The following is a 21,323-nucleotide window of genomic DNA, read 5'->3' as shown; positions in this document are numbered from 1 at the left end:
TTGCTGTTTCTTATAAAATTCATTATCCATTTTTATTATTCAAATAAATCAGTTTATGAATAAATGCTTGATGGGTAATTTTTTTTTTGTATACGTTAACCAAAATGGTAAAAGTGAAATAAAAAAGACTTTTGGAAATTTACCTGAAATGAGAAACTTCTTTGCTGAATCATATTACTTTTGGATAGTGGAAGAGTATGCCCTCAACTTTTTGTGCTATATTCAGTGTAATGCCTATAGACACAACACACTTAAATGTTTAATCTGCATTATTAATATTTTTTCCACTACTTTCTTAAATCTATACCCAGAGTTGGCAAACTGTCATCCATGGGCCAAATCCAGTCCATTGCCTGGTTTAATAAAGTTTTATTAAAACACAGCCATGCCCATTCATTGAATTATAGTCTGTGACTGATTTTGTGCTACAATGTTAGAGTTGAATGGTTGCAGTAGACACCACCTGTCCTGCAGTCTGAAATATTTACTACTTGGCCTTTCCAAAAAAAGAAGGAGAGGAAGGAGGAGGAGGGGGAGGAGGCGGAGGGGGAGAAGAAAATCTATACCTGACATGGACAATGAGCAAGATAATAAATAAACCCCTGATTTTTAGTCTTTGCTGATTTCCAAGATGCATCTTAGTCAAATTAACACTGAAGTGCTAAAAAGTTAGCAAGAACTGAGATAGACTGATATTCTTTCTGTATCTGATAAACTATAAATAATTATGACTTTAAAACTATAATAGAAAAAGTTTAAACACATGGATGTTTAACATTCTAAATAAGAGTTGTAAGAAAGAGAATCCAATGTCTTAGTAAAAGCAACATGATTAAAAAATGTATCTACTCCCACCATGGCCAGTTTTAAGCTACCAGCAGGACATCGGTGAAAGTGTTGTGAGGAGAATCAGGAGAAGCCCACATGTGATGATGAATTTCACACGTCAACTCCAGGTGCCCAGATTAAACATTGTTTCTGGGTGTGTCTGTAGGGTATTTCCGGATAAGAGTAGCATTTGAATCGGTGACTCAGTAGACTGCTCTCCCCAAAGTGTATAGGCATGATCCAATCCACTGAAGGCCTGAATGGAACAGAAGGTGGAATAAGGAGGAATTCACTCCCTGTTTTCCTACCTCATTTTTGAGCTGATACATCTCACCTCACCTTCTCTGGCCCTTCACCTGGGATTTACATTGTAGGCTCCCCTGCTTCTCAGGATTTTGGACTCAGACTGAATTATGCCATTGGCTTTCCTGGGTCTCCGGCTTACAGAGAGCAGATCATGGGACCTCTCAGCCTCCACAATCATGTGAGCCAATTCTTCATAACAGACCTCTTCGTATATAATAAATTTCACATATGACTGAATGAATCTATGTTTACATATGCAGGTATATATGTGTTGACCCTTGAACAATGCAGGGGTTACAGGTGCCAGCCCCCTGCACAGTTTGAAATCTGCATGTAACTTCTGACTCCCCAAAAGCTTTACTACTAATAGCCTACTGTTGAGTAAAAGCCTTACCAGTGACATGAGTAGTCAATTAACACATATTTTGTATGTCATATGTATTATATTCAAGACACTGAATTCTCTTTCTTAGAACTCTTATTTTGAATATTAAACATCCATGTGTTTTAACTTTTTCTATTATAGTTTTAAAGTCATAATTATTTATAGTTTATCAGATACAGAAAGAATATCAGTCTAAGTTCTTGTTAATTTTTTTAACGTTTATCTTTGAGAAAGAGAGAGAGAGAGCACGAGGGGCAGAGAGAGAGGGAGACACAGAATCTGAAGCAGGCTCCAGGCTCTGGGCTGTCAGCACAAAGCCCAATGCGGGGCTCAAACTCACAAACTGTGAGATCATGACCTGAGCTGAAGTTGGATGCTTAACCGACTGAGCCACCCACGAGCCCCTCAGTTCTTGCTAATTTTATTATTTCTTGCAATAAAGTAAGACAGAGAAAAGAAAATGTTACTATGAAAGTTTTAAGGAAGAGAAAATACATTTACAGTACTGTACTGTATGAAAAAAAAATCTACATATAAGTAGACCCAAGCAGTTCAAACCTGTATTGTTTGAGGGTCAGCTGCATATTTCCTACTGGTTCTGTTTCTCTGGAGAAACTTATTAATATAATTCTACAGTATTTCTAGCATAAGGATATAATAGATGTAAATAACCTTAAGATCATGAATGCAGAAAAGTGTATTTATTAAAAAAATGGTGAATTTTGAATATACCTATATATTATCTTTGTTTTTAATAGAAAGCAATTAATTGTAATTTATGTAATATAATTTTTAATAATGGCTATAACCAGATCACTAAATATGGTAATTTAATAAGCCATTCTCCCAAGTCAATACAAGCCTACTCCAGCCATCCTTTCTGCACACAAATGCAGGAAACAGTCTCTTAACAAAATCATAATCCCTTCCACATCTCTTAGGTGGGCTTGGAAATAAGGATAAGATGGAAATTATAATTCCCAAGTATATCATGACTTCTTCCTTCATTATCAAATGCTTTTTCTTTTATCACCTGTTCTCCTGGGTTCTATGAAATATTCTTTGCTCATTACTTTTAGGAACAGAGGATGTACTCTGGCTTCACCTACCAGAAATCATTCATCATACCTGGGAGGCATTCACAGGGGAGAGGCTGAAATCAAGCTCTCCAAACAGAAATGCAAACAAACAAGAAAGAAGAAGGTAGAGATCTGCTTCCTATCAAAACACTTGCCCAGGTGTCATATCTCCTGAGGCCACCTTTTATTTTGTTCTTGGCGTTACAGGTACATAACAGGGCAGAGATGAGAGATGTCCAATTAGTGTGCAGATAACACGCACAGCAGGATCAGGGATAGCCAGGCTTTCCAGCTGACAAGAATATATCCCACTGTCCCTGCAGTGTGATGGATCTAATTAAAAAGGACCTAGGGTCAGAAAAACAGTGGTGTGATCATGGATAAGCGCAACATAACTCATGTTACTGTTTACTTACAGGGAAAGATACTTCTCCTAGTTACATGCTTGATGTGGCTGGAGGAGAGCTCACAGTTCTTATAAAACTGTGCAGTTTTCACTTCTCTTTCTTGTGACATATAAACTATGCCTTAGGTTCCTTGAAATTCTTGTCTATATAGGAAAGTATTTCCCATGTAGTCAATGATTTACTTGACCAAAAATAAATAAGACATAAGCTTTACCTCCACTTTCTGGTGCTTCTCATCCTCTCCTCCTTTTTTAGCTGTTAGTATCAGTCTAAAGCAAAAATGTTATGTAAAACAGAAATGTAATGATTTGCCAGTGGTTATGGGCATAGGATGACTGAAGCCAGCACCGGCTACCTCTATGACCTAACTCCCAAGGTCTCAATATCCCTACCTGTAAAGTGGAGATAAAATAGTACCTGTCCCCTATTCCTAGTTATCAGGAATAAGTGAATGAAACATACATAATGTGCTCAGAGCAGTGCCTTGAACATAACAAGTGCTCAAGAAACTCAGTGATCACCTCCATTGCTATCATCACATAGCAATCAGTACTTGTTTTGTATAAAAATAACAAAGAGCACATTTTAGGATTATATCTAAACATCTATTAAAATGAGTTAAATATAGATCTTTTATGAAATTTTCCACTTAAATGTCTAGTTCCTGTGGCAATTCTTTTTTTTTTTTTTAAATTTTTTTTTCAACGTTTATTTATTTTTGGGACAGAGAGGGACAGAGCATGAACGGGGGAGGGTCAGAGAGAGAGGGAGACACAGAATCAGAAACTGGCTCCAGGCTCTGAGCCATCAGCCCAGAGCCTGACTCGGGGCTCGAACTCCCGGACCGGGAGATCGTGACCTGGCTGAAGTCGGACGCTTAACCGACTGCACCACCCAGGCGCCCCATCCTGTGGCAATTCTAAGTAGGAAAAATATTTTAATCCACTCTGTACTACAGCGATGGAGATTACGTTTGTTTTCTTTTTTAAAACAATTTTTAATGTTTATTTTTGAGAGAGAGAGAGAGAGAGAGAGCACAAGCAGGGGAGGGGCAGAGAAGCCAGAGATACAGGATTCGAAGAAGGCTCTGGGCTCTGAGCTGTCAGCACAGAGCCCAACACAGGGCTTGAATTCATGAGCTGAGCTGAAGTCCGACATTTAACCGACTGAGCCAACTAACACTCCTATTTTCTTCTTAATAAAGTTAGTACCTGACTATATTTAAATTTATCAAAAACAAGGAGAAAAATGCATGTTTACTCTGGTCATGTCTGTGATAGCAAAACAGTGGGCATGAATTAACTGCCTCTCAGCACAGGTAAATATGGTGCATTATGGGAAGTGCACACAGCTGCCTTTAAAAGAATGAGGAACTCCCTTTATACTGTTGGCCCTTGACCAACAGGGGGGTTGGGGTGCCAACACCCACCCTTCATGGTCCAAAATTCACATGAAACTTTTCAGTTTGCCAAAACTTTACCAGTAGCCTGCTGTTGGCCAGAAGCCTTACTAATAATAGAAACCATTGATTAACACATATTTTGTATGTTATATGAATTATATATTGTATTCTTATACTAAAGTAAGCTAGAGAAAAGAAAATGTTATTAAGAAAATCATGAGGAAGAGGAAGAGTACAGTTACAGTACTGTACTGTATCTATTGAATAAAACCCTTGTATAAATGAACCCATGATGTTCAAGGGTCAATTATGTACTTCCACCCAAATGTCTGAAATAATATCATTGAGCAGGAAAAATGTCTAAATATTACCAAGGAGGGAAATGAGGCAAAAGTATGTAAGTTTAGGGGCTCTCAGGTGGTTCAGTCAGTTAAGTGTCTGACTTTGGCTCAGGTCATGATCTCACGGTTCCTGAGTTTGAGTCCTGTTTCAGGCTCTGTGCTGACAGCTCAGGGCCTTAAGCCTGCTTTGGATTCTGTGTCTCCCTCTCTCTCTGCCCCTCCCTTGCTCACACTCTGTCTCCCTCTCTCAAAAATAAATAAACATTAAAATAATTTTTAAGTATGTAAGTTTATTTTTAAAAACTCTGTGAGGGGCGCCTGGGTGGCTCAGTCGGTTGGGCGGCCGACTTCGGCTCAGGTCATGATCTCGCGGTCCGTGAGTTCGAGCCCCGCGTTGGGCTCTGTGCTGACCGCTCAGAGCCTGGAGCCTGTTTCAGATTCTGTGTCTCCCTCTCTCTCTGACCCTCCCCCGTTCATGCTCTGTCTCTCTCTGTCTCTCTCTGTCTCAAAAATAAATAAACGTTAAAAAAAAACTATGTGAAAAAAACTGTATGTTTGTGCACGTACATGTACACACAGATGCACATAAATATGAATGCACAAAAAGAGAGTTAGATGCCTCATAAAGTAATTACCCAGTGTGGCAGGGAGTGGGAGGCAGAGAGTGAGGGAGGAACTTTCATTTTTATTCTAATTTATGTATTGCTTGCATCTTTTATTTTTTATTTTTTATTTTTTATTAAAAAAAATTTTTTTTTTCAACATTTATTTATTTTTGGGACAGAGAGAGACAGAGCATGAACGGGGGAGGGTCAGAGAGAGAGGGAGACACAGAATCGGAAGCTGGCTCCAGGCTCTGAGCCATCAGCCCAGAGCCTGACGCGGGGCTCGAACTCACGGACCGCGAGATCGTGACCTGGCTGAAGTCGGACGCTTAACCGACTGCGCCACCCAGGCGCCCCAACATCTTTTATAACAAGAATCTATTAATGTTTTATTTCATATTAAAAAAGGCAAACAGTGTCTTCTCATTTAAGACGAAATACTTACCAACACACATAATGCATTATGTTGTACTGATCGCATTTGAAGAGCATTCTGTTATGCTTTCATTTATTTATTTTTTTTCCCAAGTTTGTTTATTTTTGGGACAGAGAGAGACAGAGCATGAACGGGGGAGGGTCAGAGAGAGAGGGAGACACAGAATCGGAAACAGGCTCCAGGCTCTGAGCCATCAGCCCAGAGCCTGACGCGGGGCTCGAACTCACAGACCCCGAGATTGTGACCTGGCTGAAGTCGGACGCTTAACCGACTGCGCCACCCAGGCGCCCCATGTTATGCTTTCATTTAAAAGCAATGTAAGAACTAACACACAGGGCTGTCAATCACTGTTTTACACTTGAAACTAATGCAACATTGTGTGTCAACTATACTTCAATGAAAAATACATTTTTATTTATTTTTTTAAATGTTTATTTTTGAGAGAGAGAGAGAGAAACAGAGCGGGAGAGGGGGAGGGGGAGAGAGAGAAGGAGACACAGAATGTGAAGCAGGCTCCAGGCTCTGAGCTGACAGCACGGAGACAGACACCGGGCTTGAACTCGTGAACTGTGAGGTCATGACCTGAGCCGAAGTCGAATGCTTAACTGACTGAGCCACCCAGAGGCCCCAAAAATACATTTTTAAAAAGAGCAAGAAAAGTGTGAAACTAAATCCAAAACTTTTGCAGAATGAACCAAAAAAAAAAAAAAGGCCTAGAAAAAGATCTTTAAGCAAATGTTTGATTCTGTAATATTTCATTGTATGAGCAGCCTCCAATGAAACAAAACGTGATGAGGCATTTTAAAAGGCTTTTGAAACCAACAATGCTTTTTCTTGTAATTAACCTAAAACAGCATGTTTACTTAAAATCCCAAAATGATTTTTTATCTTCCCCCCGGGCTCTTAGGAAAATAGCAGCAGGGAGACATTCACTGATTGACTCACTCACAGGCGCTTTGGGCCAGGCACAGCACCAGGCCCTGGATGTAGGACAAGGCACAACACAGATGTGGCTGTTTCCCCTCTGTTGCTTTGCCAAGTAGGAAATGATGGGGAGGGGGGCGGGGGGGGAAGGCCAGTCTCTAGAGGAAAACAGAATGCCCTAGGGAAAGAATAACACAGGTGGGGAACCTCTGGGATAGGGTGGTCCAGGAAGGCCCTTCAGGGGATATACCTCTTATTCTGGAATCTAGAGCATGAAAAGGAACCTCCCACTGGCCACTTTGGAGGAAGAACAGCCCATGCAGATAGTGCAGCACTAAGAGCAGCCCAGGTGAGCAAGAGCCCAGGACTCCCTCTGCTGGCCCGGGGTGCAGTGGGGGGACCGAAGGGCACCCTGGGAAAGCTGGGGTGAGGAGTGGGGGAAGCCCAGGGACAGCATGGGAAGTTTGGGGGGAAATATAGTGAGGGGGGGGTAGTATCAGGGTAAGCTGTAAGGGAGGGTGAGGGGATGTTAAGGACCACCACAGGAGGCTGTAGGAGTATGGAGAAATGCGGGAGGCCTAGGGGAAGAGTGGGAAGCTGGGGGGTTGGCATCACAAGAGGCTCCATGGAGGAGGAGTGGGGCAGGAGGGCTCCAAAGGAATAGGAAGCAGGAGGGGTCACGTCAAAGAGCTCACAGGCCACAAGGAGGGCTCTCTGCACAGCATCCTATGTGTGATGGAAAGCACGTGATTGAATTTATATCTTAAGAGGCTCTCCACACAAAAATGTGTGAATGAATTTTGAATCCTACACACTGAGAAAATACATACATACATATATATGTTCAGAAAACACATGTTCTCATGCAATAGTTTTGGAAATCAACAGTAAAAAAAAAAACCAGCAAAAAAAAAAAAGAAGAAAGAAAGAAAGAAACTCTAGCTACCTAGAACTTAAGAACATAAATTTAAGTAATGCTTAAATAGCAAAGCAAAAATGAAATTACAATTTCACTGTAATTCAGTGAAACTCAGTGAGAGCACTGGGTTATCAGTAGTACCCCTGGCACTTAAGTATAAAAGGTAGAAAATAAACATAATATTCCTTGGGAAAGCAGAAGGGGGTTAACAAAATAAAGATGGTAGGGGCACCTGGTGGCTCAGTCAACTGAGAGTCCAAGTCATGATTTTGGCTAATGTCATGATCCCAGCATCGTGGGATAGAGCCCACATCAGGCTCTGTGCTGAGTGTGGAGTGTGCCTGGGATTCTCTTTCTCCCTCCATCTTGCTCTCTCTCTCTCTCTCTCTCTCTCAAAAAAAAAAAAAATGCTAATACTTAAAAAAAAGCACAGTCAGCAAAACAACACATCTTGATTAACAAAACTAGCAGCTGGGTCTTTGAGGAAAAACAACTAAAAAAAAAAAAGATAAACTTGGGGCAACTGGATGGCTCAGTTGGTTAAGCTTTGACTATTGGTTTTGTCTCAGGTCATGATCTTACAGTTTGTGGTTTTGATCCCCATTTCAGGCTCTGTGCTGGAAGTGTGGACTGGAGCCTGCTTGGAATTCTCTCTCTGTCCCATGCTGGGGTGTGAACATGCATGCTCTCAAAATAGATAAATAAGCATTAAAAAAAAGCTTTAAATCAAGGGAGAGGAAATATAATTTGGCATTAGAAATCAGAGAAAATAGGATTCCCTGGGTGGCTCAGTCAGTTAAGTGTCTGACTCTTGATTTTGGCTCAGGTCATAATCTCAAGGTGGTGAGATCGAGCCCCACATTGGGCTCTGCACTGAACATGGAGCCTACTTAGGAATCTATCTCTCTCTCTCTGCTCCTCCCCTGCTCATTCTCTCTCTCTCTCTCAATAAATAAATAAACATTATAAAAAAAAGAAATCAGAGAAAACATATCAACCAAAAGACTTTTAGAATTATAACAGCCTTATTGAGGGACAAATCACATACAATTCAAGAAAAGTTTACAATTCATTGGTGTTTAATATCTTGACAGAGTTGTGCAGCCACATCCATTCTAGGACATTTTTATCTCTCCAAAAATAAACTTAAACTCTGCCCAAATTCCCTACTTTCCTTTAAGGCCCCAGCCCTAGGCAACTATCATTCTACTTTCTATGTCTATAGATTTGCTAAACAGTTCTGTTTTAATTATAAAAGAACATTACCCATAGTTTTATAAGAATACATCAGAAAACAGATGAAATACACAATTTTAGAAAGATATGTATTAACAAAAATTACCAAGAAAATGTAAATAACACAATGACCCTATTAAAAAATTTAAAAGCAGCCAAATCAACTCCCCAAGATGTAACAAACTTGAATAATTCCTTGGTTATTTAAACCATTTCAGAACACAGATCGAACCAAATGCCTCCAAGTATAGCATTCCAATCCAATACTTAATTCCAATACAAAAACTGGACAAGTCTATGACCAAAGGTAAACTGTAAGTCAATCCCATGTATGAATTTAGGCATACAGCTCTTAAATAAAATATTAGCAATTTGAATGCAGAATAATATGTATGCCTTAAAAGCACCTGGACCAAGGAAGGCCTATTTCCATAATGGGAAGCTGGTTCAGCATTAGAAAACCTATTAATTCAAATCACTACATTAATAAGCTAAAAGAGGAAAGTCGTATGATCAGCTTCACAGATGTTGAAAGATGGTGATAAAATTTACATGCATTCTTGATTAAAAAAAAAATCTTAGCCAGCCAGGCTAGACAGAAGTGCCGTTAAGTTATCAAGGGCACCTTTCTTGTAAGCTGACAGCAAACAGTACACTAAAGGGTGACCTCTCAGGTCAACCCTTTTCACTTTCAAACCTGTGAAAGTCAGGAATAAACCATGGTATAAAAAAGGTCTCTTATTAGTCAAACTTTTTCCCTTGTAAATCCTCATCATGAGTAGGAGGTGACATAGGGTTTGGGCTGATCCAGACTAACTTGGGGAAAAGTGACCTGAAAGTTCTGACTTCCGGTGTCACTGCTTTCTTGGACACCACAGACCAATGTGGAAATGCTCTGTCTGCCTCATTTGCCCTTCGGGAGACACCTGATCAGGAGAACTCTGGCAGGCAGGCCTTGAGGCTCTGTGACTACAAACATGTGATTAAAAACAACTGCTGGAGGGGTACCTGGGTGGCTCAGTCAGTTAAGCTTCTGACTTTGGCTTAGGTCAGGATCTCATGGTTTGTGGGTTCAAGTCCTGCATTGGGTTCTGCGTTGACAGCTCAGAGCCTGGAGCCTGCTTTGGATTCTGTGTCTCCCTCTCTCTGTCCCTCCTGCTCTTATGCTCTGTCTCTGGCTGTCAAAAATGAATAAATGTTAGACAAAACAAACAAACAAAAAATCAGTTGCTGGAAAGAGGCTGTGGCTTCTGAGTCAAGTAGCCTGTGCATACTTGAACCTCTTCTGTGAGAGCAGTAAACAACTTTGTAGCTAATGAACAAGTTAAGCTGTTGGACCTCCTAATGGTGTGAAGATGCTCTCTCCCTTCTTTCTGCCATGTCTCCTACCCTGTGTCTATGATGCTCAGTGGTTAGATTAAAAGCATATTATGTTGCAGGGTACTGAATGCCAACTTAAACCCATGTCAATCAATGTGAAAAGCCAAGAAAAAATATATGGACATAAATATTCATAATAAATGGACAACACCCTTCCCTTATTTTCACAGAAATATGGTAGTCCACCTGGAAATGAAAAAGATATATTGGAAAAACTATTAGAGTGAATAAAAAAGTTCTATAAAAGAAAAATCAATAGAATTTCTACTTCTGGAAAATAAGAGATATACCTTTTCTTATTTTTGTAAACACAACGCAAAACCCTTATGTTATATATAAAATGTATATTAAAACACTCTGAAAAGCATAGACTGGTTAGGGACCTCAGGACCCAGGGAAGGGAACAGCGATGAGTTTCCTGGGTTTTCTTTTTGCCTCATATATCCCATATTTGGAGATGAAGGCTAAGCTCCCCTCCACCCACAGTGTTGAGGGAAACGACACAGAGAGCTTGGGCTTCTACCCCACAGTAATAATGAGGCCCTCTCCCACCCCCTGTCAGTATAAGCCATCTGGGGAGCAGTCGTGAGGCACCCCCACTCTTCCCAGACAGGCAGGTATAATTAGAGGCCTACTGGGGAAATGCAGTTCCTGCCCCTGCTTATGAGAAAATTAGTAAGATCTAGGGGTAAGTCAAGAATTCTTACACTTGACACCCAAAGCATGCTCCATAAAAGCAAAAATAGATAAATCAGACTTCATCAAAATCAAAAACTTTTGCTCTGTCAAAGACCCTATTAAGAGGATGAAATAGGGATAAACAACTCACAAAGCACATCTTTGACAAATGACTAGATCTAGAATACAAAGAATTCTCAAAACTCAATAGTATTAAAAAAATTGGGGAGAAGATATGAAATATGACCAGATGCTACACCAAAGAGGATATACAGATGGTAGTGAAACACAGGAAGAGCTGTTTATCATCATTATTCATCAGGGAAATACAAATTAAAAGCACCATGAGACATCACTCCATACCATGAGAATGGCTCAAGTTAAAAAAAAAATGACAACACCAATGCTAGCAAGGATGCAGAGAAACTAGATCTCTTCTTGTACGCTGCTGGTGGGAATGTAAAATGATATTGGCAATCTGGAAAACAGCTTGGCAGTGTCTCAAAAAAAAAAAAAAAAAAAAAAGAAGAAGAAGCAGCAGCATGCTCCTGCCATACACAACCCAGCAATTCCTGGGTATCTATCTCAGAGAAATGAAAAATTATGTTCACGCAAAAAACTTTACATGAATGTTCATAGCAGCTTTATTTGTAATAGAGTGGAATTAGTCCAGATGTCCTTCCACAGGTAAATGTCAAACAAACGATGGCATATCCATGTAGTGGAATACTGCTCTATGGAGTAAACTGGAAAAAACTATTAGGCTGTGCAGGAACCTGAGTGAATCTCCAGAGGATTATGCTGAATAAAAAAAGCCAATTCTAAAGGTTGAATATTGTATGATTCCACTTACATAACATTTTGAAAATTAAAAAAAACAAAACAAAACAGAGGGGCACCTGGGTGGCTCAGTCATTTAAGTGACTGACTCTTGATTTCGGCTCAGATCATGATCCCAGGGTCGTAGGATCACGCCCCAAGTTGGGCTCTGTGCTGAGAATGGAGCTTACTTGAGATTCTCTCTCTCTCTCTCTCTCTCTCTCTCTCTCTCTCTCTCTCTCTCTCTCCCCCACCCTCTACCTCACTCATGCACTCTCTCTCTAAAATAAAGAAAGAAAGAAATGGAGTATTCTAGTGGACTAGTGGCTGCCAAGGGTTAAGGAGGGAGAAGGGGTAGAAGGGAAGTGAGTATATCTATAAAAAAGCAACATGAGGGAACTTCATAGTGGTAGAAATGTTCTGCATCTTGACTATATCAATGTCAGTAACCCTATAAGATGTTACCAATGCAGGAAACTGGGAAAATCTACAAGATTTGTCTGCATAATTTCTTGCAACTTTTCACAAATCCATTATTATCTCAAAATGAAAGTTTTAATTTAAAAAAATCAATAGCTTTCCTACATTACAGCAATATTCATTTATTTAAAAAATGATGAAAAATACCCTTGACATTAGCATCAAAAACTGCAAACAAACTAGGAATAAAGTTAATACAAAATGTTTAAGCACTTGACAAAGGTGTAAGACTTTCCTCAAGGCATGAAAGACCTGAAAACAAGAGAGAATCTTTCCCAATGTACATTCAATTCTGCTTCTGGAAAAAAAAAAAAAAAAAAAAAAAGCTCAACCTCCCTAATGACCAGGGTATGCAAATTAAAATAAGGAGATTTCTTTCTTCATCCTTCAGACTGGCAAACGTTTTCAACATTGGTAGTATGTAACTTTGGCACAGGAGTGGGGCACACTCATTCCCACAGACTGCAGATGGAAGTGTGTATGAATGTAACCCCTTCTGGAAGGCATTACCAGTCAAAACAAAAATTTTTTTTTTAATTTTTTTTTCAACGTTTCTTTATTTTTGGGACAGAGAGAGACAGAGCATGAACGGGGGAGGGGCAGAGAGAGAGGGAGACACAGAATTGGAAACAGGCTCCAGGCTCTGAGCCATCAGCCCAGAGCCGGACGCGGGGCTCGAACTCACGGACCGCGAGATCGTGGCAGTCAAAAATTTTAATACATTTACCTTTTGGGCCATCAATCCAACTTTTAGGAAATGTCCTACATAAATACATACAGACTTGTCCACAGAGTTATTTATAAGACAATGAACTCCAGGATTATTTATGACATCAGAAGTTAGAGACCATTTAAGTGCCTTGTAGGTTAGGGCCTGGTACAACTTGCATCCATTGAACCTAATGCAGGAGTCAAAAAGAAGGACTGGATCTGAGGCTATTTCTCGATTTTACATATAGAAACTTCCATAAGGGTACATGCCCTTATGGAGGGCATTAAAGAGGTATTAAAGAGGACTTTTTATACTTCTGTAGTTTTGAAATTTTTCAAAATTTCATTTCTTTGGTAGTTTGAATCATCAAATAAATAAAATAGATACATTTCTGGAAAAATATAACATGAAAGGAAGAGAAATAGAAAATTTAAAGCAGAATGAATACACATAAAAGGAATAAGAACATAATGTTACAAGAGATATTTTTGAGACAATTCGCTGCATTACTTCATATTAATACATGTGGAAAGGCCAACATAATGAAAAAATGTTAATAATACAGACACTGTCAAAAGCTTAGAAAAAATAGAAAAAAAGGTGGAATAGAAAATTACATTTAAATAATTATTTTATGAAACAGTGCTGGACCCAGAGAATTATACATTTGAGTATCAATATTCATCAAGGAACAGAAAATTCCTTAGATTTAATTTATTCAACTAATTTTTATGAAAAATTACTTATAATCAGGAAACAAAATATGGAAGGGTAGGAGACCAATGAAAACTACAAACTAATTACATTTATGAATACAAATGAAAAATCATAAATAAAATATCAGCAGACAGAATCCAATAATATTTTAAAAGACTATGGGGATTTCATTCCAATTATGTTCCATGTAGCTTAATCTTGAGAGTATTAATGTAATCTACCACGCCAATGGATCAAAATAAAAAATATATAATCTTAACAGATGTCAAAAGAACTTTATAAAATTTAACCTCCATTTTATTTTTAAAAGACTCTCAGTAAAATATGAATAGAATTTTATCACCTTAACATTACAAAAAAGCTATCTGAAACTATAGCTCAGTACCATGTTTGACAGTGAATCATTATATTCAGGAACAAAAAGTAAATGATGAATCACCATTAATATCTAATGTTATATTGATAATTTTAAACAAAATAAGTAGACAGGACAAAAAAACAAGTAAAACGCTGGAAAGCAGAGACAATATTATAATTATTTCTTCTGACAAACTATGGATCAAAGACTCAATTGCACATTCAGTGTCACATACCATTAAATGTAAATAATAAAAAAATCACTGAAAGTCTTATACACCACTAGGGTCTTCTTTTAATATGAAACAATAAATTTTAAAAATGCACCCACCAGAGCAACAAGGTATTTAAAATATCTAGCACTAAAATTTTAAGGAAATATGGAAGGTCCACATGTGTTTTTTTAATGATATTATTTTTAAATAATATTTTATAATGATATTTATAGCAAAATAAATCTAAGATTAATGAAACATATAAATATTTAAAAAACGAAACCCTAAAATTCTGGAAGGAAAATGGAAAAACTGTTTATAATTTTATAGTTTTGGAGCTTTTCTAGGCAAAACATATAAACCAGAAGTCATTAAGGGTAAAAATATATAAACGAATAAAAGAAATTTGAGTGTATGAAATTTCCACACAAGAATACCAAAAAAAGTCAAGAAGTGAATAAAAAAACTATGAAAAATATATACCTGCAACACATATAAAAATGGGCAGTTTCCTTAATATAGAAAGTGCACTTACAAATCAATTGTGAACAGCAACAACATGACAGTAGAATAGACAATAAAAATGAACTGCAGTTAGCAAATAAAGAAATAACTTTTTAAAAAAGTCTATTTATTTGAGAGAGAGAGAGCAGGAGAGGAGCAGAGAGAGAGGGAGAGAATCCCAAGCAGGCTCCACACTGTCAGCACAGAGCCCAATATGGGGCTTGATCTCACCAACTGTGAGATCATGACCTGAGTCAAAATCAAGAGTGGACACTTAACTGAGCCACCCAGGTGCCCCTAAAGAAATAACTTCTAAACAAACGTAAAAGATGCTCAACTTTGCTTTTAATTAAAGAGATCCAAATTACAGATTAAGATCTTACATTTTTGTCAGATTGGCAAAGACTAAAAAATCTCTGATGACACACAGAAGTTTGCATGCATCTGGATAATCGGGCACAGTCATATACTGTTGGCAAGAGTCCAGTGTCCCATCTTTGGAGGTTAAAGTAGGAATAACATTCTAAATTTAAAGTGAGTTCTTATACTTTGTCTGAAAGGACACTCTTAGTAATTTCTTCTCGAGATCTACTTGCATATCCCTCTCTGGTTGGCCACGGTACCCTTTACTCTAGTCTAGTCCCCACAGCAGCGATAATAACCACTTTCTATTTGTTGAGTAAGGAATGTGCACAAAGGGTGATCTCTGCCATGTTTGTTTTAGCAAAACATTAGAAACACCCCTAACCTGTCCTTCATTAAGTGGTGGTCGAATAAGTCATCCTGCATCCATCTATCCAGTGGAATTCTCTGCTGCTCTCTATTTAACAGCTGGGAAGATCTCCAAGTGCAGTTATACAATGTGTTGCCAAGTTACATGGCTGGCTGACAAAAGCAGTGTGAATAATGATTTATAGAATAGACTTTGCATGTGTGTAAAAATGATAATATACAAAATAAGCATACAAAATGTCTGGCTACCAAAACTTTCTGGAAGGAGGTGGGAGTTTGGAATAGAAAAGAAATTTAGAATATATAAATATATATATTTATATTCTATATTTATATTTTATTATATATATGCAGAGAAAATGAGTTAATTTTTAATTATGCAGAGGAAAAAGACAAACATACATACAGATATGGAAATACACTAGATATCCTAAAGGAAAACAAAAACTGCAGTAGAGGATTTTTAAAACAATTTGGATAAACCAAAACACACACAATGTTCCTGAATGGGAAAACATGGTATGTTAACATGTCAATTCTACCCCAAGACAATCTATGATTTTAATGTGATTCCAATTCAACTCTTAAATATATTCCTTTTGAGTCTTGACCAAAAAAATTTAAACTCATCTGGAAGACTAAACTTTTAAGAATAGGTAAGAATATTTTTTAAGAAGCAGGTTAAAGTCTGGAAGGCTTGCCCTACAAGTTCTTGTGTGTGTGTGTGTGTGTGTGTGTGTGTGTGTGTGTGCAATTAAAGTAATATTGTTTGGAATATAAATAAATGGACATAGGAGGAGATGAGAATGAAAAATTCAATCATACGCAAATAGACACTAGTATCTATGTGTATGTGTACATATATATGATAATGCTGGTAGAATAGATATTGGCTGTTTTTTGACCACCTACCATACATTTCTTGCCTCCTCCTACTCCCTACCCTTCCTAATAGCACCTAAATTCATTTTTGGGAATTACCTCTTAAATTGCCTTGGATTCAGTTTAGTGGAACAGTTTCATAGATTTCTGTCTTGACAGAAATGCCTATCAAATGCTTTCTCTCTCTGGGTTCTGACTTTAGAGTAAATGGGACAGAGATTATAAAGCACTGGAATTGTTCACTTGTGCAGAACAAAACCCCGGTGAGTTCAGGGTGTCTGTAGCTGGTCTGGGACAGGCTTCTGCATCCACAGAAGCTTTCCTGGAACCAGCCAGTTCCCAAGGCTAATCTTTAATTCTCTTGGTTATAGGCTCTATCGTCTTTGCAATAAGTAGCCTATGGCTTTGTCAGTTTTTGTAGCTTGCCACCAAAGGACTCTTAGAATTTAGGTGGCATTTCAAATAATCAGGAAATTATTAGATTACTCAGGGAATCATTTTAGGAAAGTTAGCTACTCATTTGGGGAAAATAGCTAAATTCATTAAACAAATTCCAGAATATAAAAGAGTTAACTATATTTAAAAAGGGTGGGAGTGGTACATGATATTGGGAAGAATGTCTTTTTATTGGTTCCAAGATAAGATCACAAAGGAAAACATTCACAGATTTAAATACACTAAACATAAAAGGCAACTAACAATCCAGGAAATACATTTGACCAATACAAGCTGTAGGACTCAAAATGTAAGACTCTCTTAAAAATCAATAAGATAGTTAAATCTAAAAATGGGTAAAGGCCCCAGTCAATTCATAGAGGAAATATAAATTATATACATATAAAATTACATATATGTACATGCACACATATATATATGTATGTACGGTTATAAAATAAATGAATTATACAATTACATATATAAAGAGTTCTTACAAATCACTAATATAAATACTTCTAAAAATGGGTAAAGGTCACAGTCGACTCACTGAACAAGAAATATAAATGGTGTGTATACACACATATATAATTGCATATATGCATGTACATATATAAACTTACATATATACAATTATAAATAAAGGTCAATCTTATTAAAGGAATTCAAATTAAAGCAATGATGTCATTTCAAATTAGCATAAATTTTAAAAAGTAACAATTTTCAGGGCTGGGAAGGGTGTGGGAAGAAAAGCATTCTCATAAATTGGGATTACAAATTGGTAAACTCTTTTAGAAGGCAGTAGGTCAATATGTAACAAAAGCTTTAAAGATAATGGCAACCTTCATACATGAGAAAAGCAGAGAGAGACTGGTTAAATAAATAATGCTATATTCATTCATACCGAGCAGCCACTACAAGTAAAGTTGTAGGAAAAATTTAAAGCATGAAATAATGTTCACAATCAATAAAAAACCAAATCACGAAGCTCCACGAAGAGTACAGCACATTTAAATGTACATTAAATACACACACATATGTATACAAGTACATATGCACAATACATACACATACACACATATGCACAGAAAAGACTGGAAAGACTGGATTGTAGGGTGACAAGTGTATTTTGTTTTTCTAAGTTTTCTATAGTTATTATTAATTTTCTATAGTAATTATATATTATAATTATATATTTTATATATAGTAATTATATATTATAATTATACATTTTTAATAAGAAGTATACTTTTTATGTGTTTTATACATTCTATTTTATTAAATATCTCATGAAAAGCTCAGGGCAGGTAATACCCACACATAACAGGAAAGAGAAGTAAAGCTGATACAGGGAAAGTGATTTGTCCTAAGTCATATAAGTAGTCAGTTATGAAGCCATGACTTTGATCCTGGTTTGCTGATTCCAAATCCACTACTCTCTCCACTATACACACTGCATTTCAGTAAGCAGGTACACTGATCTCATTCAGGAATTACCTGCCATGTATGAGCCAGGGCAGAGCGATGCTTAGGATTAAGCTCTAAAGTCAGATAAATATTGATGATTCCACAGTGCTATATAACCAAGATGTATGTGAAAGTGCATGAGTGTACATGATGTCCATTAAATTTATTCAGGGGGGTACTGAAGACAGAAAGGAATAAAGGAAACCAAATCTACCTGTTCTATCCTTTCATGCTGCTTGTGATGTAGGAAAATGGGGTCTGGGATTAAGACCCACAGGAGTCAGCCTTTTGAGATGGGACACTAGGTGTGGGCCTTCTGCTTGATATAGACTTCCATGCACGTCTCATCACCCCAAACACCGTCTCCCAAACAAAAGGCCTTGCATTGAAATATGGGGATCAGAGGAAAAATGGGCAGTCTCTTGTCAGTTGCCAGATGTTATCATATTCACAGCACCCTGTATTTAGGAATAAAGAGGCTGACCCAGTTATGGATGCAAGCTGGCAAGTGACCCTTTCTGATGGTGGAGGCACTCCAGGTTTTATCATTTCTTAGTCACAAGCAATACTGCATCACACCAAGGGATACTCTGTACATCATATTGGGGTGAAATCTGATCAGGGTGGTCTAGGCCATACCGAACAGAAAATAGCAAGATGAAGCTCTCACAGTTTTGGGAACTCAGTAGGTGCCTCTGTATCGAAACTGTGCCAACTTACACTAGTCCTTCTAGCTTTGCTGCTAAGAACTGTAGAGAGCAGCACTTCGCAACAGCTGTTCCTTCGAACACAAACAGCATGGCCACAGGAAAAGTAAGCACGGCCTTGCTACAGAAAAGCTTTAGGTAATTCAGTATAGCCCCTGACCTCCCAGAAATAATCACCATGGGCGCAGCACGTACACAGGCAGCTGTGGAGGAGAATGGCTCTAAAAGGTAGCCCTGTGTTGTCTCCATGGTTCGCATCCAGCAGCCATGGTCACATCGGGAGTCAAACTATACCCTTACGGAATGTGACTGGATACACTTCGATTTCTGCCCCACCCAGAAGCACATATTACCGTACCAGGAGCTAACTCATGATACGGAATGAAGGTTCTAGCTAACAAACCATCTATTGATCCCCTACAATGTACACAGCACACTGTCTACAAGTTTCCTAGATCTATTCCTAAAAGATAATCCACTTTTTTAATTGAAAAAACTGTGAACTAGCACCCATTATCAAGCTTACATGTATCTTAGCACTTAAGATTGACTTGTAAAATTGATTTTTTAAAAATTCAGTGGAGATAAAAATCAATGCAACAAATGCCAAAATATAATCATTACTAAAAACACTTGTTCTAAAACAGCATTACACTGTGATCCTTAAAAATATCCTATTCATAACTGATTTACAAGGAGGACAGCTTTTAATTTAAGGTAGTTTTTAGAAATGAGTCAACTTAAATTCCTTACACAATTATAAAATATCACCATAAATCCAAGGATATAACAAAATTTATCTTTAAAATTACTTTCAGGTAAAATCAAAGCCTATGACCTTTATCAAAAGGTTTGCATTTCATTACTCACCAACTGACAGCCTTCTAGGGAGTTGACTAGCTGAGCATTCTGACAGGAGAGAATTGAACCAGCCAAATTCAGCATTACGCACACTGCAGAGAGCAGCATGAAAAAGGTTATCTGGAAACAAACCAAACAAAAAATTGATTATTCACTTGGAGAAGTTTGAAGGAAAAGTGATTTGGCTTTAAACAAGCTTTCAGTTGATCAAAAAACTGTATGAATAACAGTTATATTTTTTAAAGGGCAGTATTATTTTTTAATTTGAATTACATTGTAAAATATCTTAGAGGCTAAACTTGAAAAGACTATAAAACTACAAAATAGTTTTATACAGTCTTGAAAATAACAAGTTAGAAATTACTAAAGAAAACCAATGGAAGGAGTTTGTTTATTAGAAGGCCTTTAAATTTATTTCTTTTAACTTCTTTGTGGAAAACTTCCCACTGATGCAAAACCAGAGAAGACAGTTTAATCAAGTCCCACATGCCTATCACCCAGACTCAACAACTAACAAAATGGTCTGTTGCATTTCATTTATACCCTCTTCACTCTAGATTACTTTGCAGTAAATATCAGACACTGTATGATTTCATCCTTAAATATGGCAGCGAATATTTCTAAAATAAGATTGGTTTTGAAAACATAACCAAAATAATGTCATCACCTCTAGAAAAATTAATCATTCATTAATATCAAATGTTCACAGTTCAAGTTTCCTTAATTATCTTATTTTGAATCAGTTTACACAGGATACAAAGGAGTTCCATATAGTGAAACTAATTGTTCTAAATCTTAAGATATTTTTTTTAATTTATGGGTTTTCCCCTCCATTGTATTTTTTTCTTCCAAGAAAGTTATTGAAGAAACCAGTTTATTTGTCCCATAGAGTTTTCTACAGCCTAACTTTGCTGATTGTCTCCTCCTATTAGTTAAAATTTCCATATCCTCTGGATATCTTGTAATTTGGTGGTTACACACAGAGATTTGATAACATTCAGACTAATAGAAGGCAAATAATGTGTCTCTCTATGATGTTGGCAGCCATTCTTAATGATTGCTTAGATCATTAAATTGTTAGTGTTTCCAAAACGCTATCTATAATGCCATCATTTCTTCTTTCTTTATTCCCAGGGATCAGTATATAGAATAATTTCCCTCATCAATTGTTTTGTCACTCTAGAGTACAGTTCACATAGGAAAACCAGGATGCATGTTCAATTCTTTATTTTCCAGATTTCAAAATAATTAGTTGATATGGTGCTATATTTACTAAATAAACTTGGGCCTATAATGGTTAGTTAATAATTCTTGCTGCACCTATGTAAATAATCAGGCTAACTCTAATGAAACAAAACTTTAAACAAAATTTTTCTTGTAATCAAGAATAATCTTTAATATTAATATGATCAAGAGGGGAGAGAGTGTCACGAAAACTTGTTAAAGACTTTGAAATGGGAAAAAAATACTGGATATCCCGTCTAGTACACTCTTTTGAATTATTTGTGC

General features: G+C 37.3%; 1 protein-coding gene across 2 annotated transcripts in view; it reads right to left on the bottom strand.

The window, feature by feature from the left end:
* The window catches only part of ENTREP2 (endosomal transmembrane epsin interactor 2), a 454,786-nt gene that overhangs the window by 111,398 nt on the left and 322,065 nt on the right, over nucleotides 1–21,323 (bottom strand). For both annotated transcript variants that reach the window (XM_047864023.1, XM_047864025.1), the window contains exon 3: nucleotides 19,824–19,934. In XM_047864023.1, the coding sequence (XP_047719979.1) occupies nucleotides 19,824–19,934 (111 nt within the window). The remainder of the gene's footprint in view (nucleotides 1–19,823; nucleotides 19,935–21,323) is intronic.

This window comes from Prionailurus viverrinus, chromosome B3 (genome assembly GCF_022837055.1).
Source record: "Prionailurus viverrinus isolate Anna chromosome B3, UM_Priviv_1.0, whole genome shotgun sequence".
In the NCBI taxonomy this organism is placed as follows: Eukaryota; Metazoa; Chordata; class Mammalia; order Carnivora; family Felidae; genus Prionailurus; species Prionailurus viverrinus.
This window is presented reverse-complemented; position numbering and strand designations above follow the sequence as displayed.